The sequence below is a fragment of the Podarcis muralis genome, chromosome Z (assembly GCF_964188315.1).
Source record: "Podarcis muralis chromosome Z, rPodMur119.hap1.1, whole genome shotgun sequence".
Lineage (NCBI taxonomy): Eukaryota > Metazoa > Chordata > Lepidosauria > Squamata > Lacertidae > Podarcis > Podarcis muralis.
Genome location: NC_135673.1, coordinates 19181267 through 19207678, shown reverse-complemented (window position 1 = coordinate 19207678; position 26412 = coordinate 19181267). Strand labels below are relative to the sequence as shown.

At 45.8% G+C, this 26412-nt stretch overlaps 1 protein-coding gene across 2 annotated transcripts in view; it reads right to left on the bottom strand.

The window, feature by feature from the left end:
- Positions 1-212: 212 nt before the first annotated feature.
- LOC114589324 (gamma-aminobutyric acid receptor subunit alpha-3-like) overlaps positions 213-26412 on the bottom strand; it is a 50193-nt gene continuing 23993 nt past the window's right edge. For both annotated transcript variants that reach the window (XM_028715628.2, XM_028715627.2), the window contains exons 5-10: positions 21187-21407; positions 20233-20315; positions 18253-18387; positions 17025-17177; positions 16087-16298; positions 213-14719 (exon numbers count right to left, since the gene is read on the bottom strand). In XM_028715628.2, coding sequence (XP_028571461.1) covers positions 14366-14719; positions 16087-16298; positions 17025-17177; positions 18253-18387; positions 20233-20315; positions 21187-21407 — 1158 coding nt within the window. In that variant the 3' untranslated portion in view covers positions 213-14365. The remainder of the gene's footprint in view (positions 14720-16086; positions 16299-17024; positions 17178-18252; positions 18388-20232; positions 20316-21186; positions 21408-26412) is intronic.

The window sequence follows — 26412 nt, the reverse complement described above, 5'->3', positions numbered from 1 at the left end:
CAAGGGTTTCAGCTGGCTTTCATTTCTTTGGGGGGCATTCATTTGCAAACATAAATTGTTTGCGACTGCCCGCTGGGAATGGCAACATTTATTTCCTGCTAAGGATTAGGTCCTTCCAGCTCAGGCTGCCTTGTCCAACCCCAATTCCCTACCAGGCGAAATCACTCTTCAATTCAGTACTGTACAATCCAAGAAAGAAAATAACAGGCCAGTTTCTGTTAAAATATGAATTTTATTTGTTTGCTTCAGTTGGGTTTTGAGTGTGTGTGGAGTGAGTGCCAGAGTGATGTTTTTGGGCAAAGGAGGGGCTGCACGATCATCTGAAGTCACGTGTTCTTTGGGGAGCAGAGGATGAGGAGGAGAAGGCTCCAGTTGGAAAGATCTTCATCCACCTTTTCTGATTCACCTCAAGCATTCCATTGGGTTGTCATCATTAGTAGCAGTAGTATTTCATCCCCTCCTGCATATTTTTTAAAATATTTTAATTGCTTTAACTTATTGAAAAAGCTAGTAGCTGGTGGGGAGGGGGGATGCAAGACTGCAAATCCTGCCAGTTAAAACCAACTGTACAAGTCAACAGCAAATGCTGAAAAATACAATTCATAAATACAAACAGGCATTTAAATGTGGGCACCAAAAGTGCTCAGAACACCAATCTCAGACAGGAGAGAAAGAAATCACAGTTTTCATGAGTACATCCCTTAAGACGGCAGCTAACAGCCAGTTCAGTAAAGAAAATACAACAAAATTAAGGAAATGTATTTTTTTTCCCCCTAGTCACAAATTATTTACAGATGTGGTCTGAGGAGTAGTCAGAGGATTGTCATGCATTCAACTGCTGCTGGCTCGCTTCTCTCTCTTAGCTGAGGAAAGACAGTCCCATAAGATGAGAGAGGAAACAAGAGGAGGCCAGAAGGGAGCAGGTGCAACATAAGGCAGAGTTGGATCGGGACCTCCAGGATGTCCTGGCTGCCATGTTGATATGGATTGCCTTGGTGTTTCCTTGCTGGGGACCTTCAAAACTGCAGCTCATCAGCTGGCAAAAGGCTGCACTGTGCATTGCCTCTGGTGAGCCTGCAATGGCGGCTCCTCTTTCCCCAATAATTCCTCCTCTGAAGGCTGTGCTAAAGGACTGCCAATGCCAGTATACTACACTGGATACAAGGGTGGGGTGGGAGTTGCTTAAGGCCCATGGGTTGCATTCAGCATGCCAAGATCTCAGCGCCAGATTTAGGCCAGTGCAGGCAGTTTCCCCTGCACAGGGTGCCGAGCTGAGGAGGTTGATAATAATAATGCCTCTATTTATACAGGGACCTACTGAGAAGATCCATAAAAAAGCAACTGCACCAAAAGGAATTATTGTGAAAATAAGAAATGGAGTCTGTATGTGGATTTTGTCCTTGCTCAAGGTGCCATATTACTAATGTCCACCCCACAATACCTTTTCGCTATCTTGGACTCTGCCCCCTTTTCTTGAAATATTTTAGTCACACAGTGTGAGGAAGATGAGTAAGTTGCCACTGGCTAGCTCAGGTAAGAGCCTTAGTTGAGCACAACCACCAAGGCCTGATCTGTTTCTGACGCTTAACATATTCATTTTAAAAATTGGTTTTCACAAGATCAGACTCTGCACTTTGAATTTGTAACCTTCCATGCTCACTTAGGGATTTATTTTATTTTTAAGATGGCATCGTCCAAGGTTACACCATCCGTCTTCCATATAAAAGAAAAAAGGTAGGTCTACCTGTGAGAATCTAGTACACTGTGAGAATCCAACTAACTCCTACTCAGAGTAGACCCACTACTCTGTAGATGGGAATAGCTAAATAAAGTCCATTGATCTGAATACACCTTCACTAAGAAGGAGTTATGCTGGATATAACCCACAGTCAGTGCACTGAAATTTTCTACTACTACTGTTATTACTACTACTACTACTACTATTGTGAGAAAGCCTAAGAAGAGGTGGAAAGAGTGACAAAGGCAAGGTCCAAAAGCAGATTCTTATTGAGGGAGAATACTGATTTCAAGGTGGCAGGGTACTGAAGATCAAACGCTCCCTAGGAAGAATAACAGAGCTTGCTCCATCCAGGCATACATTCCACCATCAGTTTTATGGGCTCCATAAATTGTTGGCTGGGTCAGAATAATGGGAGCAGAACATGATAAAAGGGAGGAAGCTGGATGTTGCAAGCGGAGCCTTCCAAGGATGCTTAGAATATAAAAACATAAGGTAAGCCTGTTGGATCAGGCCAAAGGGGGCCTATCTAGTCCAGCATCCTGTTCTCACAATGAGCAGACAATAGGAAATCTGTAAGCAGGGCATGAGCACAGGGCCAGCCAGCCCATGAGGCATGGGTGAAGCAGCCACTTTGGGCAGCAGAAGCTGAATAAATGGTGTCCCTCCCAGCAGTGGAGAAGCAGCACTGGTAGCTACACTGGTTTCTGGAAAGATCTCACCAAAATATTGTGAGATCTTGCAACAACTCTGGGATAGCTGAGACTCTTAATCTCAGGGCTGTGGGTTTGAACCCCATGTTGGGCAAAAGATTCCTGTATTGCAGGGGGTCGGGCTAGATGGGTCCTTCCAACTCTACAATATGATTCTAAGAACTCACCAGAAACATATGCTGCTGCTAGTGCCACATCTCTGATGGTGGTTGGGTGGGAAGCTCTTCTACTTCCAAGGTAAGGGCAGTGGGGTGGCATGGCCAAACATTATCATTTCACCCCAAGGGGTGAAATACAATGCCCCTGCCTGATTGCAACACAACTCTCCCCTCCTGGAGTTTCCAGAAAATGGTAGTAAGAAGAATTACTGCCTCAGACTGGAAAGGCAGAGCGCACCTAGTAACCACTAATAGCCTCATCCTCCATGAATTCTTCTTATCTTCTTTTACAGCCATCCAAGTTGGTGGCCATCCCTGCCTCCTGTGGGAGGGCATTCCATAGCACACAACCAGGGCTGTCTTAAGCATATGCGGCACCGGGGTGCAAAGATCCACCTGGTTCCCCCCCCCCGGTTGCCCAGTCCCAGGTGCGCAGGAGGGCGGAGCCAGCTGGCCGCCTCTGCGTCTCGCAGGCTAGGTCACCCCCGAACTAGCAGTGCAGAGCCACCCACAGCATAAGAGCCCACTGCAGCACTCCAACTGATGGGCAGGCTCTCCCCTGGACTCAGCTCTCAGGCCCTAGACTATCGGCCTGGTACCCCTGAGAGCCCACACCTGGGTGCCTCTCACCCCTAGCATCTATGGGTAAGACGGCCCTGCATACAACCAAAGAGGAAGGATATGAACCTCAGCCCATGATGAGAAGAAACGTGACATAGATTTTGGGGCATGAGAAGCTGATCCTCTGAAAATCCTAGCATGAAACGCTTCTGATCAGAGAAAGAAAGGAACACAGAAACAAGGCTACATTTGAACAAGGTTGTCTAGCCCAGCCCACTGCCTCCCCCCATGAGACATGATTTTTATGAACTGCCCCATGAACTCACCACACTTGCACCTGGATCAGAGGGTGCCACAAGTATGGGATGAACACAGGCCAGGGTAAGAAAAATTCAGAAATCAAACAGACTGGTTTCCAGAATTTTCTTGTAATGTAGCACTTTATGGCAAGAGTTTGCTAAGTTTGTATACCACCCTTTATCCAACGATCACAGCATTGTTCACAACATAAAAATACAAGATAAGAATACAAAACACAGAAATGGAATTGAAACCAAAACAAATCAATAACTCCCCTCTGACAAACACATTCAAAAGGCCATAAGTTGTTAATCAGCTGAAGACCTGGTTATAGAGAAACATTTGTTATCCTGTGTCTAATGATAGGCAATGAGGATGCCTGGCAAGCCTCCCTGGGGAGAGCATTCCCCAAACGGGGAGCCACTGCAGAAAAGGCCCTCTCTCATCTTGCTGCCCTCCGGATACCTTGTGGAGAGGGCACACAAAGAAGGACCTCAGATGATGGTCACAGGGTTTGTGTTGGTTCATATAGGGCAGGGGTCAGCAAAATTTTTCAGCAGGGGGCTGGTCCACTGTCCCTCAGACCTTGTGGGGGGCCAGACTATATTTTGAAGGGAAAAAATGAATGAATTCCTATGCCCTGCAAATAACCTAGAGATGCATTTTAAATAAAAGGACACATTCTACTCATGTGAAAACATGCTGATTCCTGGACCACCTACAGGCCGGATTTAGAAGGCAATTGGGCTGGATCCGGCCCCTGGGCCTTAGTTTGCCTACCCATGATATAGGGAGAGGCAGTCCTGGAGGCATTGTGGCCCTGAGCCATTTAAGGCTTTATAGGTCAAAACCAGCACTTTGAATTGAGCCTGGAAACTAATTGGCAGCCAGTGCAGTGGGGCCAGGATTAGCGTTATATGCTCAAACTGCCTTGCCCCAGTGAGCAAGCTGACTGCTGAATTCTGCACCAGCTGAAGTTTCTGAACCTCCAGCCCAGGTAAGATTTTGAAGGCTTGGGGAATGAGAGACTACCCTTTATATGGCCAAAAAACCACTTCCTACCCTTCTTAGATGTGAAGCGTAGAATACTTAGGCAGCAATTTTCACCTGCTGGGATTTCTGCTGTGCCTTGAGGGTTTTTGAAAGTCACGTTGTGTTCCCAGCTAGGACTACCAGAGGGCAGCATCAGTGGAAAGGGTGACCCTCCCAGGCACCAGATTTTATTGACAGGTGCCAGCTGCTCCACCCAACCCTACCCCACCGTGTCATTGGCCCAGGAAGCAAACCGCTATTGAACCATGACTGCAAATATGGTTCTTTTCTCCTCTGCTTTTCCTGCTGCCAAAAGTAGGGCCCTGTGTTCTCATTGCTCCATTCTAATTTCAGATTTTGTAGATTTACTACACAAACACACAGGGAAAGCATTCCAAAAAGCCTGGCATTTCCCCAGCCACAAAGACAAAGCACTTTCTTTCCCCCTGCCTGCACCACCCCCAAGCCAGCTGGTAGCGTTTGGCTGCCTGAGAAATAACAAGGTCAAACATTAAATATTTATACCTTGCAGTTATCAATATCATACCAAGTCATGGCCTCCTTCCAGAACACCACCTGTCACCATTTAGCTTCACATTCACAGAGCGGGTGTATAAGCTTTCATGAATGTTGCTGCTGCCGTTGCCAGCACCCCAGGCCAGAGGCAAAAATTAAGACATCTTTGTTATCTTAGAGGCAGCAGCCACTAGAAAGGCCACCTCAACATGGACTCTTAGTCTTTATGCTGAATGGGTATAGGTGGCTTGGTGCTATGACTGACGCTCCCAGCAAAAATTTACTTGCTTTGGAAGGTGGGCTACTCTTTACTGTAGGGTAACCAGCTTCATATAACCAGTAAAATTATTGCATGAAGGGGTTAAAACCATAGAGTAAGCTGTCCTGCCAGGCTTAACCAATGACATTTCCATACACCCTGGGAAGAAATAGTTAACCAAGTCCTTTACACTCTCTCTCTCTCTCTCTCTCTCTCTGGAATTCAGTTCTAGAGGTCATAGAATCATAGAATGACAGAATCTTAGAGTTGGAAGGGATCCCAAGGATCATCTAGTTCAACCCCCTGCAGTGCAGGAATCTCAACTAAAGCATCAATGACAGATGGGCATTCAAGCTAAGTATGCTCCCTCCTCCATGTGACAGCCCTTAAGATATTTGAAGATGGCTATCATATCTCCTCTCAGTCTCCTCTTTTCTAGGCTAAACATACCCAGCTCCTTCAAGCGCTCCTCATAAGGCTTAGTTTCCAGATCATCTTGGTTGCCCTCCACTGCACACATTCCAGCTTGTCAACATCTTTCTTAAATTGTGGTGCCCAGAATTGGACACAGTATTCAAGTGTGGTCTGACTAAGGCAAAATAGAGTGATACTATTATTTTCCTTGATGTGGACACTATACTTACATTGATGCAGCCTATAATAGCATTAGATATTTTTTTTGCTGCTACATCACACTGTTGATTCATGTTAAGCTTGTGGTCCATCAAGACCCTGAGATCTTTTTCACATATACTGCTAGTAAGCCAGGTGTCCCCCATCCTTTATTTGTGCATCTGGTTCTTTCTGCCTAAGGGCATAACCTTACATTTGTCCTTATTGAAATTCATTTTCTTAGCTTGCACCCAGTTCTCCAATCTGTTAAGGTCATTTTGAATTCTGATTCTGTCTTCTATGGCATTAGCTACCCCTCCCAGCTTGGTGTCATTTGTGAATTTGATGAGCATCCCCTCAATTATTTCATCCAATTTGTTTATAAAGACATTGAACAACAATGGGCCCAGGACAGAACCCTGCAGCACCCCACTTGTCCCTTTTTTCCAGGATGGCGAGGAACCATTAATAGTACTCTTTGGGTTCAGCTAGTCAACAGCTACAAATCCACCTAACCTACCTTGTTCAACACACATTTTACCTTGCAAGAATATCAGACCTGTTTGTGAGGTCTGGTTGCAAGCTCCCAGGATCTGCACTGAGCTAAGTTTGACTGCTGCTGGTTGCTAACTCCTCCCTCAGCCCGGCTTTCTCTCAGCTGTAACTCCTCCCCATCAGATCCTGTGTCCCCACAGAGCAATCAACCACACACACCCTCAGGCTCCAAAAGACACACGCTCACTCTCTTCAGTCTCCCCCAGCAAACCTTGTCCTTGTTTGCAAGGTCTGGTCGCAAGCTCCCAGGTCTGAGCTGGTTGCTCCAGTACATGTCTTTTACCAGCCTCTTTTGCTTCAGACCAGTACTCCCATGCAATGTTTTACTGCCTGTGAATCTTTTCCTGACTGCTGTATGGAAAAGCACATAAAACTGACTTTTGAAACTTTTAAAAGGGGACAATTTGGGGGTTCACTGGATTAGCACATTTAAAAGGTTTTACAGCCTATATTTCCATGATTTTCTTTGCTGCATGTTTTGCAATGCTAAATCTCTGCTGGAGTTCTCTCACCAAAGAGTACTTGCCTCAAACTTGAGTCTTAGCTGCCAGGATTCCAACATTTACATATTCCTTTCTTTAAGCCTCCTTGTTTTTGTCTTTTTCATTTGATCTACAGTCTATTCCTGGCCCTCTTTCTTGCCCATTGCCCCTTCCTCACCGCTCTGCCCTTCCATTGCTTCCATACCACAATAGAGCTTCACTTCTAATTCTTGCAATCTTATAGATAAGCTGTCCTCCCTCCCTCTCTTTAACTTCGATTTTAGCTGTTTTTATGAAGAAGTGACTTGGAATTTATGAAAGGCTCTCTTTCATGGGCTCTTACATATACACTCCATCTTCATGTGAGTGTGTGTGTGTGTGTGTGTGTGTGTGTGTGTGTGTGTGTGTGTAAACCAGAGTTCTCTTAATGATTTGACATCTTCATAACAGGAATAAGGAATAAGAGGAGAGGTTCTCTTGTGGATCAGGAATTGGTTAAGTAGCAGGAAGCAGAGAACCTCCTCCTCGCTCTGCACACCAACCCGTGGCTCCTCCTCAAGCTTGGCTTGCTTTATGTTGGAGTGACCCAAATGTTGTGATGGTACCCCAGCTTCCTTTTTGTCTTTCTTTTCTGTCTCCTCCTCCTAACCCTCTCTGCTCTTCTAAGTCTTCTTGTTCTTCTGACCATATCATCAATCATACCCCTCCCTGTCAACCCATTCCATTCCCTCTTATGCTTCTTGCAAAGATAGGCTGATCCCCTTCATCAGCCTGATAACTTATTGGGCAGCAGACATAAGGAAGTCAAGTGGGTTACTGAAGTAATCTCTTTGCAGAAATGGAAGTCAGGCTAGAGCATTCCATCTCTTCCCACTTCTCTCTCTTTCATGATAGGCAAAGAAACTGCTCCAAGAAAGCCAAGCCAGGCAGCAGGTGCCTGAGCTGCTGTCTTTGCTGGATCGCTCTCAAAAAGCCAGAACTCCAAAGAGCATTTGCCAACCCTACCCAACTGGCTCATCTGAGTTGCTCCCCCCCCCCAAAAAAAAACAAAGCACAATCCAGGAACTGCTGTTACAGAAGAAGACATGCAAGGCTTTAGGGGGCACCGCAGGCTTAGCATTCTCAGTGACTCCAACCTCTCCTTGTCACTCTCAGGAGCTTCCCCAAAAATGTACCTTGGGGTGCTGCATCAAAGAGACAGAAGAGACTGGGGCTTTTCCTTCCCCCTGCCACGCTTTAAGCTCTACACTGGATGCAGAGCAGCTGACTCACTGGGCCTCTGAAGCAAAGCAAAACTCCAACCTTAGGATCACATTTGCCATTTCAGCTTATGCACTGTGATGCCTAATGAGATTTCCTGAATGCCTTTGGTTGTTTATCTCATATGTTTGCACAATAATTTAGAATGGTGATACATTAAGCAGACATCAAAGGAAATGTATGGCAGTCAGATCTATAGGTGGCAGTTACATGGCTAAGAGAGTGAAGAGGCTCAGGAATTCACATATCCTGCCTCAGAATGGATCACAAGGATGTCCATCTGCATCCAAGCAGAACCTGTTGCTTATCAACCCTCCAGGCAGGTTGCTGGTGATCTAAGACTCCTTTATGTAATGCCTTCTCCCCAGAGATTACATTTTGCATTACAATTTATTTGTTCTCATGAGGTTTCTGAAGGTGGGTTGCTTTTATGGGATGGTATTTATTGGGTTTTGTATATGCAAACCAGCCTTGCTGGGCTGGACAGCCCTTTTCTACCGAGGAAGTCCTTCCCCCCAAGGACTGGGTCTCTATTTCCCCTGTATTTTCATGAAATAGGCTTTTCACCAGGATTTAGTTGGAAGCCAGTGGCCTCCTTTGGGGGTGGGAAGCAATATCCATCTTGATCAGGGCTGTCCAACTTTTCATACTAAGTGGGCCACAAAAATACTTCAACACAAAACCTGCAGGCCACACACTGCCTTGTGTGGGAGGGGGGAATGAAGTCAAAATTTGACACCCACAAGCCTGCCTTCCCAAAACTGGCTAAATGAGGTGCTGGGCTTTGGGGAGGAGGCATGAGGCTCTAGCAGGGTACCAGATCCTGCCCACCTTCTTCCCAAAGCTGGGAAGGTGCTAAGTAGGCTCTGGGAAGGAAGGAGGACTCTGTCAGAGCCCTCATACCTTCTTCCCAAAGCCCAGCACCTCACCTTGCTTATCTGACTTTGGGAGGGCTGAGGGGGAAGGGGTCAAATGTTGCTGAGGGCCACCCAAAAAAAAAGGCCTCAAGGGCCACATTTTGGACCACCCTGGTCTACATGGTCTATTAAAATAGAATGCATATCCCATGTGCCTCCCTCCAAATGAATCATTCTACAATCAGAGAGAGAGGGAGAGGGAGAATAAGGATGCTAGAGAATAAGGATGCTGGCATTCTAATCCATTCTATTTTGTGCCAGATTGTGGATGCACATTTCAGGGTGAAAATAATGATTGCAGTGTGGATGAGAAGCAAGACTCCCATTTGAAAGAACGTGCCAATGTGTCTCTGATTAACACCTGTGCTTCCTAATCCAGCAAGCACTGCAGGTGTAGAGAGCACCTTTCATCTATGGAGCTTTCTGCACAGGATGAAGGAGACTCTGGTCTATCTGCAAGCCACCAGTCTGAGTTTGTGGCAAACATTATTTCCAGATATTTTAAGACCCAAAACTTCCCATGAGAGGTCCAGGTGAGGTCTCTCAAGCTTTTGTCCTACTCAGTCATTGCCTTGGGCAGGCACACACCCTGCCTGCATCAACTGTGCAGTTTTGAAAATAAATCAGTTATGAATTTATGCCATTCCCAAGGACAACTTCTTTCAGGCTCTTTTAACTCCGCTAAACCTGCTGCCTCAAGATGCTCTTCCTTGACATTCATTTTGCTCTCTACATCTGATTAAGTTCGGCACATCGAGAGGTGTGGGTTCAAGATTAGCGTTTCTTTAAAAACACAGTTCAAGCATGCAGTTCTGGCAGGACAATGTGAACCCAAAAGGAAAGTGCCATGGAAGGAAAGAGAAGCGTAGCAAGGAAAGGGTGAATCTAGTCACTGTCACACCAGTAAATTATGCAAAATGCAGGCCTTTCTTTGTGCTTGTCCTGTGAGACTGGCCATGGTTATTATGGCCATCCTGCAGTTGGGTAAAGGGATGCTGATTACAAAATCAGGCTTACCCAGCTTTGATGCTCCAGTACAAGCCCTTGGCTGGTGTTAAGACAAGGCTTGACAGGGCTGCACTCTGAGTAGCAGGAAAAAATGGGGGAAAGTGACATGGGATGGGGGGAGAAAATAACATCCTTGTCCTGATATTTAGATTTATAAGTAGTGGCTTCAAAAACAATTCTCCCCCTACTAGTCTCAAGGATTTTCACAGTGATGCAATTTTGTAAAGACTTGATATTATTTTGTATAAAAAAGAAAATAATAATAAAATAAAATGGCTTTTCAAATTTTCAAAAAAACCTTCAATAGTTGCACCACAATACATCACACAAGACGCGACAAGCTGAACATTTTAAGCCCCAACAAAAGGGAAATTGAAAAGCACCAGGATTTCCCTGAGAGTTGCTTGATGCATATTGATTCAAAACAAAAACAAAACCCTTTTCAAGACCAACATTCTTCTTATAAGGAGAGAAATTCCTAATTCTACTCTAAATTGGGCTGGGGCTTCCAGGGGAAGCGAGAGACTCTGGTTGCCTTGGACAGCTCCTCTCAGAGACAGTAAAGAAGGTGGTGGTAGCATTTGAGAATTTTCCATGTGCAGCTCTCTTCTGTCCATTCCAATTTTTTCTCTCTTAAGGAATCCCACCTACAACGGCACACAGGTCCAGGTGGGGAGAGAAGGCTTGCTTCCTACGCTACAACAGCAGCAAGAATACTCATCGCAAAGTACTGGAAGACACAAGATCTACCCACCTTGGAAGAATGGCAGATGAAGGTGATAGACTATATGGGACTGGCAGAGATGACTGGCAGAATCCGAAACCAGGGAAGAGAGACAGCGGAAGAAGAATGGAAGAAATTCAAGGACTATCTTAAGAAATATTGTAAAATTAATGAATGTTAGAATGACGTTGGGTTAGAAAATATGTGGTTATCGGCGGTAATGGATAAGTAAAAAAAGAAAAGAAAGGTTAAAAATTAAGTGAAAAACAAGGGAAGGATTTGCTGAATAATAAATTAGAAATTGGAATACAGAAAGGGGAGGTATGAGGAAGTCGGGGAAGTAAGTTATAAGAAAATAAGGGTTGAAATTATACTTGTTTTTATTTTCTGTTTGTCTGTTTTACTGTACTGTTTTGTTTTGTTGTTATAATTTTTTTTTGAAACTTTAATAAAAAAAATTATTAAAAAAAAAAAGAGAGAAGGCTTGCTTCCATGAATGCCACAAAAGACACCCAGCAGCAGATACCCATCATGGCAAGGATGTGAATGAGTGAGTGAGTGAGTGGCTGCTCTCTTCCTGAGATATATGAAGTCTTGTGGAGGCCAATGGTATGTGCATATGTGTGTGTGCAATGTGAGATAACCAGCCTCATATACCCAACATGATTAAGTCTAATTATTGCATGAAGGGGTTAAGAACATAGAGTAAACTGTCTATCAGGAAAGCTCAACATGTGAGGAGATCTGAGCTGGTTGTTGCAGCTCAGACTGCATGGCTCTTACAAGCCACTCTTGATTAATTTAGGAACTTTTACCACTTAGTAACTAAGCCAAGTCTCCTGGCCCTTGTGGATGAGCACATGAATGTGACCTTTAGAGAGTGTGTAAGTAAACCATTTTTAGCTTCTCAAATGTGTGAGAAGCTAGGGAAAGAGAGAAGTTTTGGAACTCTCAAGGGCATATGTTAAAGGTCTACAACCTTTATGTTTTTAAAATCTCTGCTGGGGTTCTTTCACCAAAGAGTACTAGTCCCAAACTTGGATCATGTCATCCAGGAATTCTACTTTCCCTACCTATATCTTCCCCCCCTGAATGAACATGCAAATGAACACAACACCCCAGTGTATTTGCCCACTGCTGCCAAGCAAAGACCAGCACTCCGACTTCCTATTTCTCCTCTTTGTTCAACAGTTCAGTTCCTTAGAGGGACCAAGCAGCTGAGAAATTTCTGTCCCCTCCCAAACCTCGGCCTCCCAAACGGAAGAGGCTGACTAGCCTTCTGGCTTCCTCCAAACTAGGCCCATTTTCATGAGGTGGTTGAAGTAATATCCCAACACAACATTTTAAAAGAAGCATTTCTCATGCTCCCAAATGTCAAGATATTGTAACAATCCACAGGGAGCATTATATTCACAAAGAATGAAAGTAGAAATGCAGGTGATAATCCACTCCTTCACACAAACCATTGAGGGGGCTAGAAACCCTTTAGGGCACAGTGTGCACATTTGTCCCAGCACCTCACCCCGAACACAACCAATGAGGGAAGTGGGGGGAGGGTATGATGAAAGAATGAGAACTGCAGGAAGGGTCAACTCTGCCCCACCTCCCTTTTAAAACAAAATCTAGAAATCCAAGTCCAGCAAAATGGCAGATAACTAACACACCAGTGCCTCTGAATCAGGCCGTGCAGAACTACAAAATCCATTGTTTGGAAAGAGAGGTTTTGAAAGCATCTCCAAGGAAACCAAGGGATGCCAAGACAGTGCAGAGAGTGAGATAAACCTATTCCTACTGCTGTCAGCACCTGTAGCTCAGGCTCACTCTTAAACAAGGTTATTTAAACTTGCCAGTTTCTGAGAACAGAACCTGCACAAACTCCATGGCTGTCCTGACTGTTTGCAGGCCAAATTTGCATAACCTTGCATCTTTTCTTTCTGCTGCCCATGATGGCCATCACCACCCCATGGCATTGTTCTCCAGAACAGGAACATCTTTCTCCTTGAGCAGGTATGAGGAGTCTGTGGTAAATAGCATTGCAGCCAAAATAAAAATCCATGTGTTGCTAGACAAACAAAGGGTTAAGACACATGGAGACAGGGCATTCTGTGAAGTCATATCCCCTGCTTTCCTAGGTGGGGGAAAGTAACAAAAGGAAAATAATCCTTACTACTTACTCCCTCCCAAAAGTTCAGGTTGTTGTTTTCCTTTACCATGTAACTAAAGAGAGGAACGCTTCTCTGTGCTTTCCTGGACAGATTCCATTATTTATCTCAACCATTTATTTTGTAATTGAAAAAATATATTCTGCCTGTCTTATTTCACCGCTGCTTACTGCTGAATTGAGTCTGAGACATTATGAAAGTAAACAATATTTTTATTCTTACATGACAGACTTCTGTGTTATTCTTTTGTTTATACGGATAAAAGGGGGAAGGTCCAGTCAGCTAGAACACCCTGGACAATTATTAAGGTTAAGCAACCTTGTCCCAGAAGTTTCCACATTTTATACCACAAAGGGATGGTAATTTTAAACTCTGCTAACCAGACGATAAACTCACACAAGTGAGCACGAGGAAGGATAAATAATGAAGAATATCTCATCCTATGCTCCAAACCCATCTAACATCCCACAGGCTTACTTTTGTTCAGGGATTATAAAGTTTGACTCAGCAAACTAGCCACCCATAATTTGTGGTTGCCACCAGTCGCCTCCCCACTGGTAGGCACGGAGAACAGGGTCACTTCTCATTTGTGTGAAGTATGGAAAAGGAAAGAGGGTCTGGTTGCTTTTCCCTGCTTAAAAACTGCAGAGGGAAGGAGACACCCAGGGCAGGAGGGGTCTGTGTGGTTCTGGGAGGCCTCATCATCAGAGGATGGGGTGCACTGTCCCCTATCCCCCAAATCCACCCAATATTTCCAAATTACAACTCCCAACATCCCTGCTTGCTGGAGCTGATAGGAGTTGCAGTTCAGCAACATCTGAAGGGCCACAATTTCCCACCCCCATCATTGGAGGAAAGAAGCACAGCAGAAGAGGAACCACCAAGACAAACTCACCAAGGGATGAGAAAGGTGACCGCTGGAGACACCAGGGCAGACCATTAGAGGTCACTAGAAGGGAAAAAGAAACTGCCCTGCATTCCTCAGCAGAATTTAGCATGAAATGAACTGGGAATGAAGCCAGCTCCCATTGGCGTGGGGCAAGCAGGGGACTCTGGGGAGAAGGATGTCAGACTCACCACACGGGAGGCACCACTTTTCTATTATACGTCCTCTCAACACATACCTCCACACACCTCCACAACAACAACGAAATAGAAGAGACCAAACAAGTAACAAATGAAAAGTTCTTGGGGTTATCCTTGTAAAAAATCACAGTTTGATTTGCATGGGGAGAAGGAATAAGTCAGCTGATAAAATTAATAAGAAGATAAAATTAATATAGAACCAGCCGGGGGACAAAGGAGCCCCCACAGAGACTCCTCTGCCTGGGCCACATGGACAGATGGAAAAGGGGCGAGGGGCTTGCTTCATTCCTTGGGGATCATGCCCTTGATAGCCGACTCCCGGTTGACGTACGTCGCCCAGTACACCATGTTGAAAATGGTGAACAAGACCGGAAAGACGATGCGGGACATTTTGTCTACCTTGCTGACACTGTTGTAGGTCTTCTTGTTCTCAGGGGGCTTCTCTTCCAACCGGGCCACCTTTGGGGGTGCAGCAGCAGCAGCAGCAGCAGCCGTGACAGGTGTGGCTGTAGTTGCTGATGCGCTCTTGGCAATGGTGGGCAGGCCTGGCTCCTTGGTGATGTTGAGGGCATACGTTGTGCCAACAATGTTGTAGGTGTTATTGGTCTTCTTTGCCAGCATGACGGGCTCTTTTTTCTGAGGAGGAATGAAAAAGTCTTTGGAAACCAGCCCAGAAACAGCTCCCAGAAACACTTGCTACTGCAGAAATAAAAGGCTTGCAAAAAAACAAAAAACAAAAACAACCAGATGAACTTGGTGCAATTCAAAAATGCACCACGTCAAACCTGGATCAGAGGGAAGGGGAGCATCTGCTTTGCATGCAGAAGGTCTCAGGTTCAATCCCCAATGGCATCTCCAGGCAGTGATGGGAGAGATCCCCAGCCTGATACCCTGAAGAGTATTGTCAGTGTATACAATGCTGAGTCAGATGAACCAACTGTCTGACTCAGTATAAAGCAGCTTCCAATGTTCCTAGAGTAAACCACGTTGTGAGCTGCAAATGCTACAAGTCCTTGCCAAACATGGCATCTCCAACAGGAAATTTATGGCCAGTGAAATCTCAAATCATGTACGTGTGCTGCCTCACACCACAGGGAATCTGCAGGTAGGGCTCTTCTCTTCTCTCCCCCTCCCCCCTTTTAGAACAGGAGCAGTATCTATGTGATTTCTCAACCCCTTTATACAGCAGGTCATCTGTGTAATTCCAGGTGACATTTAACACATTGCAGGGCTTGAGATCATCTCCACTGATGTGGGAAGCCAACTGGCCTTTCACAGGTGAAAAAATGCTTCTGGGTTATAGTTATTCTCAGAGCTCCTTTGGTGATGCGTAAAAGCCATACAGGATAAGCAAAGGGGGGATTAGGGGCAGCAGCAGCAATGGACTCCCTCTTTCTTTCTTTCTTTCTTTCTTTCTTTCTTTCTTTCTTTCTTTCTTTCTTTCTCTCTCTCTCTCTCTCTCTCTCTCTCTCTCTCTCTCTCTCCCTCCCTCCCTCCCTCCCTCCCTCCCTCTCTCTCCCCCTCTCCCCCTCTCTGGGCTGCAAAACATTGATGTTTAGCTCTGTTTGGAGTAAGGCAGAGGTTCTCAAAATGTTGGGGGCCAATCCCCCCCTTGGTTCCATGATCTCACCCGTAGTGCCCCCTACCCTACAAAAGCACTATTCAGAATAGCAGTTTGCCTAACGCACTAAGGAAGATAACAACACCATATAAGACAAAACAGTGACAATTAATTGCACATTTATTCAAAATCCAATTAAAACCCTTTCACTTAATTAATTCAACAAAACTGATGAACTTGATCCAGTGATAGCAGCTTTCCAAAATCTGATAGTCATTTACTCCCCCTCCTACCCCCTAGGGAATCCCACCTCCCAGGCTGTGCTACCACCCACTTTGGGATCAACCAAAGTAAGGTTTCAATGCCTCTTCTTGTACGTCAAGTTCTGATTGCTTTCCCTCTTTGTTTCTCTCCTGCTCCCTCCAATGACTCCCTCTCTCACCTTCAATTCCTGGGCCTCCAGAACCTTCTTGCCATCCCAAGACCAGCTGCGTTTAGTGAAGTAGTTGACGGCAGCAAACTCAATCAGTGCAGAGAACACAAAGGCATAACAGACAGCCATGAACCAGTCCATGGCCGTTGCGTATGCCACTTTGGGCAAGGAGTTTCTTGCACTGATGCTCAGGGTGGTCATGGTCAGGACTGTGGTGACTCCTGTGGGAACAAAACCAGAAAAGGCACTGCTGAAGTGGGGCCACAGGAGGTTTTCTCCCTCTTGAGGGCAGTGGGGGATCCATTGAACCTCCTTGGGCTGCTTTGTCACAGCAGCCACTGCCCTAGATGCCCCAATAAAAGGTGGAAGGAGCCAGTGCCACACCTGAGCACAGTCCCATTTTCAACACCAGTGGAGCTATGTCTAATTATACAATTATGTTGCAGAATTAAATTAGCAAGACATTTAAAACAGGGCGATGGGGAACCTGTAAGGGCCCTCCAGGTGATGTTGGACTACAAATCCCATCATCATCACTATCCCTGACCATTAGCCACTATGGCTGCTGGGAGTTGGAGTGCAGCAGCATTGGTTAGCCACCCCTGATTTAAAGAAGAGCTGGTTCAGCATCTTGTTGTCACAGCAGCCAACTGGATCCCTACCTGCAGTTCTCAGCAACTGATAATCAGAAGCCCTACTGCCTCTGACAGTGGAGGGAGGACATAGCCATCATGGCTAGCAGATATTCCTGGGGGAAACCTCAGAGTTTAAGCCTTATGCAAATGTCTGTCATCAACATGAAGGGAGTGTGGCTGACAGGCAGAAAGGTCCCTGCTGCTGCTGCTGCTGCTGCTGCTGCTGCTTCTCTCCAGCACCAGTCTTGATGCTCTCCCCATCTCCCTGTTTCCTCCAGTCAGCCCTCAGACCATCCTCCATCAGAAGCTCACCAAACACTGTCCGTGCTGGAACACTCTCTCTGTTGAGCCAGAAAGAGACTTGGGAGAGGATGACTGTCATGATGCAGGGTAAGTAGGTCTGGATCACAAAATACCCAATCTTACGCTTAAGGTGGAAGTAAGTGGTCATCACAATGTAGGTTCCTGCAGTGATATGGAGGGGTGGGGGGTAGAGAGGGATACAAGGGGTTTTTTATTTGCCTTTTTTCTTTTCTTTTTTTGCATCCTTGCCAGTAAACATGATTGTTGAGATACAGCCTGCAGTGGAAAGCAATCGTTTTTGTGTATATTTATTAAATTTGTCAAGGCAACTTACAACCAGACAAACAAACAAACAAACAAACAAACAAAACACTCCACATAGATTAAACCCCACATACATTAAAAGCAAGGGGAGGGAATACATTTAAAGCATCCCACCCACATCTTAAAGGTCACAGATAGTTAAAGGCCAAAGGCCTGATTGAAGAGGAAAGTTTTTGCCTGGCGCCTGAAGATATGTAAGGAAGGAGGAAGGTGAGCCTCCCTGGGGAGAGTACTGCACAAGCAGGGAGCCACCACTGAAAAGGCCTGTTCTTGCCCTGCCACCCTCCTCAGGGTTGGCCCACCCAGGAAGCAAGGTAAGGGGACCACCTTGAGGGGATCTACAGATCCGACCTCCAAGGAATGCATCACCAACTGCTGCCACCACCACCACCACTGCCTTTGCCACTGTGGCACCAATGGCTGTGGCATGCTCCTTGGAAGCTGGATCTGCTTCCTCCTTGGCAGCACCTTCCCCAATGCCATCTCTATAGTGGCCTATTTGTGAAAAGGAGGGGCTGCAAAACAATGCACATAAAAACTGACCCTGCAATTTTCACCTGAGACCATTCTCTGAGTGCCCCATCTGTGGGAGGTCCAGAGAGTAGGGACAGAAGAATTGGGAGTTTTCAGTTGTAGCCCCCCCCCCACTTGTTCAATGCTATCCCCAGGGAGGATTACCTGATGCCATCATTACATAGCTTTAGGTGCTAGGCAAAAAAGCCCCGGTTCCTCTTTTACCAGGGCTTGGGCTTTTTAGTATTGTAAGCCTCATTAAACAAGTGAGATGTTTAGTCCTGCCTTTGCGGTTGCTGCTCATCATGGAGAATCATAGAATTGTAGAGTTGGAAGGGATGCCCAAGGGTCACGTAGTCCAACACCCTGCAGGAAACCATCCAAGGAGGCTCTCCATTACCTGTGCTGGATTCAATGGAGTCTCTCCCCACATTGTGGCCAAGGAGGTCGTACTGATTCAGGCGGGAGCCTTCTTCGGCCACCTCCACTTTCCCATGGGTCCAGGTATAGATCACCTCTGTCTTGGTGTAAGCATCTGTGGAGAAAGCAGAAAGGATGGGATGGAGGAGGTTTAGCTACACCCTGGCAGCTCCTGCCCAATGAGGAGCATCTCCAAAATGGTGCCAAGAATGGCTTCCAAAGGTCAACCCCAACTCCAGGAAAAGACACACCATTAGAAAGCTGTATCTGGCACAGAGATGCCTGACTGAAACCCTGCACTCCCTCAAGGTGTGGGAGGGAAGGAGGCTGCCACCTGAGATCTTCCACGCCCTGCAAAAGACCAGTGGTGGTTCCAGTGGCTTCCATTGGCCTCTCCAATAACCAGGCTACTGGACCACTAGAGATATTTCTGGACTGCAGCCCATGCTGAAGCATCAGTGGGCACTCAAGTTAGCCAAAGCAGGTGGAAAATAATAAGCCCACACTCAGAGGCTTGTCCCAGAAGGCAACCTCAGTGGGGCCCTGTAGGCACTGTGACAGCACCTCCTTTCCATGGGGCTCTGAAGCAGCAGAAGCAGCAATTGGATAGGACCTGCTGACTTGGGAGGTTCAGTTGTGCTGCTTATGTGTTGCTCCAATTAGACCTGGCTGCTCATGGCAGACAAACAGAGGCCACAAAAGCAGCCAGGTCTGTGGCCAAATGGGGACCCAAGGAGAGGCACCTAAGGCACCATGTCAAAGAGATACCAGATGTTTGCCAGGCTGGCCACACCTGTGGGAACCAGACTCTTGGCTCAACATACCACACAGTGAAGCTGGCAGTGGGGCACCTCTGTCTACTAAATATATTTCCACTGGTTGAGCAGAGGGGAGCAGGGGGGGTCATAGGGCCACCAGGTCCAGGAGCTCTCAGATCCAGTATGCCAAAGCAACATTGATCCCATTTCCATATCATGTGCCAAGGAAATCTTCCCCTAGCTGGTTGATCAAATATTGATTTGGGTTCAATTTATTATTATTATCATTATCATGATTAAACAAAGCACAACATTTGCAGTTATTTGATGCTTTCCTTTAGACTGGTCTGTATGCATGTGAGCTTGTGATTTCCTATACTGCAGGGCATAGAGAGACATGTGAAATAATAGGGAGTGGGAGGCACTGTGGTCTAAACCACTGAGCGTCTTCGGCTTGCCAATCGGAAGGTCCGTGACTCGAATCCATGCGATGGGGTGAGCTCCCAATGCTCTGTCCCAGCTCCTGCCAACCTAGCAGTTCAAAAGCACACCAGTGCAAGTAGATAAATAGGTACCGCTGTGGCGGGAAGGTAAATGGTGTTTCTGTGCGCTCTGGTTTCCGTCACGGTATACCGTCGTACCAGAAGTGGTTTAGTCATGCTGGCCACATGACCCGGAAAACTGTCTGTGCTGTGGACAAATGCCGGCTCCCTCAGCCTGAAGCAAGATGAGCACCGCACCTCATAGTCGCCTTTGACTGGACTTAACCATCCAGGGGTCCTTTACCTTTACCATACCTTACACGTGAAATAAGTGTTTTAGATGATGATGAGTGGATTACAATAATTCAAAAATACAATATTAGAAAGAATTAAGACAATTAAGGGGAGCATGGTATTCTACAGGAAGGTGTTTTCTAGAGACTGCTGTCCTACAATCAATTTTCACCCAATTCTGTATAAGATGGAGGTGTAAACCTCAAAGTTCATTTATCTGTGAGGAAAAAATTACCTTAAAATGACAGCTTCACTTTGGAAGGCCACTTTGAAAATAGAGGTTCATAGCAATGCAGGATGTCGCATAAGCTCACACTCTCAGGGATGTTTGCTTGCCTGATAGCTAGCCTGCCAAGGACCCATACCTGCTGCCTTCAAGCCAAGAATGCAAGTGCACTTTGCTTGTGCTGTCTGGAAAGTACTTACAGCTCCCAAACTTCAGTGGACAGGCATGCACGTCCATTGGGAAGTCCTCCAGGTGCATCGGACACTCCGCATGAATGGTCAATCTACAAGAAACAATGACCACTGCCAATGGAATATCCAGGTGTTAAACCCACTGTTGCCAACCCTGTTCTTCCACTGCAAGCAAGGAGTTTCCCTGTTGGATAATGGACATTTCCCGAGAGCGAGTTGTGCTCCTGTAGCCCACTGCTTTCTGAAATGATCACTGTAATCCAAATGCTCACATCCACACATTTCCATGGGGGAATTGCAATGCATACTCTTAAAGCTGCATAAGCAACACATGCTTCTCCCAGTACAAAGGGACACAAAGGCATTGCAGGATTGGGAGTCATTAAACTGCAAAAAAAATACCAAGAACATTCTGCTGAAGCTTTATTCCTTGTGAGTTGGAGTGACAAGTCTTCCACAAGACCAAGGGAGGAGGAGATGGACTGAACCAGGGATTTTGAACAACATCCTGCAAATCATTAAGACCGTCAGTAAAATGAGAAAGTGCCTACTAAGTCAGGCCAACGGCTCATGTGATATGATTATGCTGACAGCTCAGACAGGGAAAGGCAGAGATCCCCACCCCCATCCCATTCTGCACTTCAGGTTCCTCTAAGCTGTCGGGATTGATCCAGTGGCTGCATACTTTATCATATCCTCCTCCTACCCCTGAGCTGTGGTCTCCAGAAAAGTTGCATGGCAGCTTCCCAGTGGAGCCTAACCTGCAGTGTCTGTGATACACTCAGGTTGGTTGTAGGGCTGTGAAGATGCTTGGGCAGCAGGAGATGCTAGTCAAGCTGCAGGAAGGCCAGAGGAAGATGCCCAAGGCGAACCCTCTGGTGCCCATTTCAGCTGAGAGGCTCAATCCCTTCCAGGAGGTGATGTAAGGAAGACATGCCTTTGGAAAGCAAAACCACCACCTACCTCATGGTGTAAAGGAGGGTACCATTGTCCACCAGTCGAAGAAGCTTGTTGGGTGTGGTCATGTTGTGAGCCACCGATTTCTTGCCATTGTGGAAAAAGGTGTCAGGTGTCCAGATCTTGCTGGCCAGCAGGTTGTTGAGGGGGAGGATCTTCATGGGGCCGTCAAACTTTAGCCTCTCATCTCGCCAGGACTGCCGGAAGAATACATCAATTGTGTACTCCTGCCAGAAGAGAAGATGCAGGGTTTAGATTTTAAATAGTTATTTTGCAGATGGTTCACTACATATGCAGAAATATTTCTAAAAAAATAAAATAAAATAAATCCTTGTTCCAGTGGACTTCACAAAGTTAAAATACTTTGGTCTTGAATGTTTTCAGCCAGGCAGATTCTTGTTCCATCTATCTATGGGGCAGGGGAGTTCCCTATCTTGTATACTTACCCACAGCAGAGTTAGATCCACAGGTGAAAGATATAAGAACATAAGGACATGAAAATATGAGAACTCTGCTGGATCAGGCCAAAGGGGGTCCCACCTAGTCCAGCATCCTGTTCTCACAGTGACCAACCAGATGCCGATTATGCAAGTGGGATCCAAGCACAAGAGCCCTCTCCCTGCCTGGGGTTTCCAGGGAGAGGGGGAGAGGGAGAGAGACAGAGAGATTCCTTTCCAGCATAATTGTTGTGGGGCTACTTTCTGCCAGAGAGCCTGGGGGGGAACTGGGATAGTCCTTGGCATTCTGAGCCCACCAATGTGCTCACATCCTCCTCTTCCCACCGACATGGGAACCAGATGTGTGGTGAGGTCTGCCCTCAGCATTTCCACTACTTCTTCCATTTGCCCCATAGTCTTCCCCCCTCTATACCTCTCCTCCAACATGCACTCATTCCCATCCTGCCAAGCTCTTCCTGCCTGCCTGCCTGCCTGCCCGCCTGCCTGCCCGCCTGCCTCCCTGCTGCTGCTGTGTCTGTCTCTAATCTGCTCCTGGCAGCCACCTTTCCTCCCTGCTGCTAATCTTGGCTCTTCCTTTTTTGCCTTCTCAGCAATGCCCTAGCCTGCCTCCAGGAGGATGACATAGATCTGCTAGTAGAATTTAGTCAGATCTACAGATTAAGCTGCTTTCACAGCCCTCCCCTCTATCCAGGAGTCTGGAATGCAGATGAGGGAAGGGGGTGCCACAGATCTCCAAAAAGACAATTCTCCTCTGGAGGAAATAGTGGCAGTTAAAAGTGACACAACACAGTACTGTAGAAGGATCATCTACTGAGAGAAGGTGTGGACTCAGGAATAACGTAAGAAGAGCCTGCTGGATCAGGCCCATGGCCCATCAAGTCCAGCATCCTGTTCTCACAGTGGCCACCCAGATGCCATGCACAAGGGCAACACACTTCCCCTCTGTGGTTTCCAGCCACTGGTATTCAGAAGCATTACTGCCTCTGACCATGAAAGCACAGCCATCCTGGCTAATAGCCATTGATAGCTCTCTCCACCTTCATGAAAGTGTCTAATCTTCTTTTTAAAGCCACCCAGGTTAGTGACCATCATTGCCTTCTGTGAGAGTGAGTTTCATAGTTATGTGAAGGACTTTCTTTTAGCCATCCTAAATCTTCTAATTTTCAGTTTCATTGGATGTCCAGGAGTTCTGGAGTTATGAGAGAGAGAAATTTTTCTCTGTGTACTTTCTCCATGCCATCATTTTATAAACTCCCATCATGTTGCCTCTTACTTGCCTTTTCCCTAAACTAAAAAGTCTTATTTCTTCTTAGGGGAATTGCACCATCCTCTTGACCATTCTGGTGGCCCTTTTCTGAACCTTTTCCAACTCCATAATATCCTTTTAGAGGTAAAGCAAACAGATCTGTACTCTAAATGTGGCCACACCATAGATATGCAAAATGGAGTTATGGTATTTGCAGTTTTATTTCCAGTTCCTTTTCTAATGAACCATAGCAAGGAATCTGCCTTTTACACAGCTACATATAGAGGAGGAAGGGTGATTGCAATTCCCCTTTTCAAGTCAGGGCTCATCCTCACTTGCCTGTGCTCTTCATTTTTAAGCACATATCTGTGCTTTAAAAACCCCTTTCCTACTGCTTTCTCTCTCTTTTGGGTCATGGTACTTTCCCCAAGAAAACCCACTCTTTACTGCTGAATTAGAGCAAACAGCAATCTGCGGGGAACCTGAATTGCCATTTGATCTGATTCAGCATTAAAGAGTAGGTTTTCCTGGGAGAAGTGGTGCGGCAAAAAACCCAAGCACTCGGACACAGACCAGGAAGGTGTGGACCTATGCCTAGAAAGCATGGGCAAGAAGGTAAGAGTGGATGAGCTCTTTAGTTAGAACTAAGGTGTTTGGTACTATGGTCCATAGCACCTTCTATAAAGATTGGAGTTGTTTCTGCAGACAGGGCATCACTGATTAATAGGCAAATATGTCTGATAAACCAGATACGGCTGAAAGTGGAAAACACACAGCTTAAACACACTCACACACACTTGAATAGGAGAAGTAAGTGGATGAATCATAATAAAAATTGGCCCTGAAACTGGAACTGTACATTCCACAAGCATTGCCTTCTTGAGCTGCAACCCAAAATAGGAGGTAAGGGAACACCCAGCTACTTAAAATGAATTTGAATCTCCAGGGCCTGATGAGCTTGCAGATGTACTGTAATCTCAGAGCCTCTGTCTATAATATTTGAGAATTACTGGAGAACAAGTGAGGTCCTTGCAAACTGGAGGCAAGCAAATGTTGTCTCCATCTTGAAAGCAGAGGGAGAGGACCCAGATAACTACTGACAGGTCAGCTTAACATCAGTTCCAGGAAAGGTCCAAGAACAGATAATTCAACCGTCAGTCTGTGACCACTTAGAAAAGGATGTTGTGATTACTAAGACTCAGCATGGGTTTGTCAAAAATAAATCATGCCAGATGAATTTCATTCTTTCTTTGATAGAGTTACAAGTTTAGTAGATCAGGGGAATGTGGTGGACATAGGGTATCTCAATTTCGGTAAGGCTTTTGATGAAGTCTCCTCTGATATTCTTGCGCAGAAGCTGATAAAATGTGGGCTGGATGAGGTAGATTTGTAAAAGGCTGACTGACAGAACACTAAGTGTTCATTATTGGTTCCTCATCATCCTGGAAAAAAGTGACAAGAGGGGTATCGCAGAGTTCTGACCCAGGCCTGCAGTAGTTCAATGTTTTTATAAATGTCTTGGACAAAGGAATTGAAGGGAAGCTCATCAACTTTGCAGATGACACCAAATGGGAGGGCTAGCTAATGCCACAGAAGACAGAAATGGGATTCAATATGACCTTAACAGATTTGAGAACTGGGCCCAAACTAACAAAATGAATTTCAGTTGGGACAAATGTCTGCTTCTACACTTAGGCAGAAAAAAAATGAGCTGCATAAATATAAGATGCAAGACACCAGGCTTGCCAGTTGTACATGTGAAAAGGACCTAGGGGTCTCAGTAGACCCCAAGGGTAACATGAGTCAATAGTGTGATGCAGCGGGGTGGGGTGGGGAACTAATGCTATTCTAGGCTATATCAACAGAAGTGTTGATCAAGGGAAGAAATAATACCAGTCTATTCTGCCCTTGTTGGACCAGACCTGAAATACTGAGTTCAGTTCTGAGTGCCACAATTTAAGAAAGATATAGACAAGCTAGAAAGTGTGCAGAAAGTGACCAAGATGATCAAGGGTCTGGAAACCAAGTCTCATGAGGAATGGTTGAGGGAGCTGGGCATGTTTAGCCAGGAAAAGAGGAGTCTGAGAGAAAATATGATAGCACTCTTCAAATATCTAAAGAGCTTTCCCATGGAAGATGCAGCAAGCTTGTTTTCTGCTCTGGAGGGTTCAAACCAATGGCTTCAAGTTACAAGAAAGCAGATTCAGGCTAAAAATCAGGAAGAACTTTTGACAGTATGAGCTGCTCGACAGCTGACTGGGAGATTGTGGATTCTCCTTCTACTGAGGTTTTTAAGCAGAGGTTGGATGGCCATCAGTCATGGATACTTCTGTTAAGATTGCTGCAATGCAGGGGGTTGGATTAGATGACCCTCAAGGTCTCTTCCAACTCTACAGTTGTATGAGTCTATTTTACTTATTTTAGGTGTTTTTACTTTACAGTGGCACCTCTGGTTGCGAACGGGATCCGTTCTGGAGGCCCATTCGCAACATGAATAGAACACAACCCGCAACAGCGCATCTGCACAGCGCGGGACGCGATTAGCTGCTTCTGCGCATGCACGTGATGTCATTTTGTGCTTCTGCATATGCACAAGCAGTGAAACCCGGAAATAACCCTTTCTGGTACTTCTGGGTCACCGCGGGATGCAACCCGAAAAAACGTATCATGAAGCAGACGTAACATGAGGTATGACTGTATATGAATTAAAGAGGTTAGATAAAGTTTAAATGATCGTATTTTCCCTTTCACGTCTCCTCAAATCAAAAAGAATATAGAGAACTACTGTAAACAAAAGCACTGCCCTTTCCCTCTGCCTGTCCCGCTTTGGTCCTGGTGGCTTGCTTGTATCTCAAAAGAAGATTCTGGGATACAGTAATCTAGTAACACATGTGTATGCACAAAGTTGTATCAAGGCCCCACGACCTGCAAAAAGCAGTTAACTGAATACCATTCTTTTTTTGTGCAAATTATTTTAATTATTAGAATGCACATTAAAAAAAAATACCCCCAAATAAAATGTTTTCGGTTGGTAGAACATGAGACTCTTAATCTCAAAGTCATGAGTTCAAGTCCTGTGTTGAGCAAAAGATTCCTGCATTCCAGGGGGTTGGACTAGATGACCCTCGTGGGTCCTTGCAACTCTGCAGTTCTATGATTCTTTGTGTGAGCATGAGAGAGCTGATCCCAACTCTCCTCTGAATTTCATACTCTTGCCCAACCCCTCCTCTCAGTTACACAAATACTGAAACTGAATAGGAAGGGTAGCAAAGTTCTTTCCAAGCACTCCAAGCACTCCAAGCACTCCCCCCCCCAATGATTCATCAGTGGTATCAAGGACCCAGCAACAAGTTCAGGCAAACAAAACCTTCAGCAGCAGTTTCTGTGGCAACGCTGGTGCAGCTGGTAAGTGCAGATGGTGCCCAAGACATGACCAGTTGTTGCTGCTGCTGCTGCTGCTGCTTCCTCCTCCTCCCGATCCAGTGCTGCCCTACTCTTCCTCTTAACAGATGCTGGGCATTCTGCCCC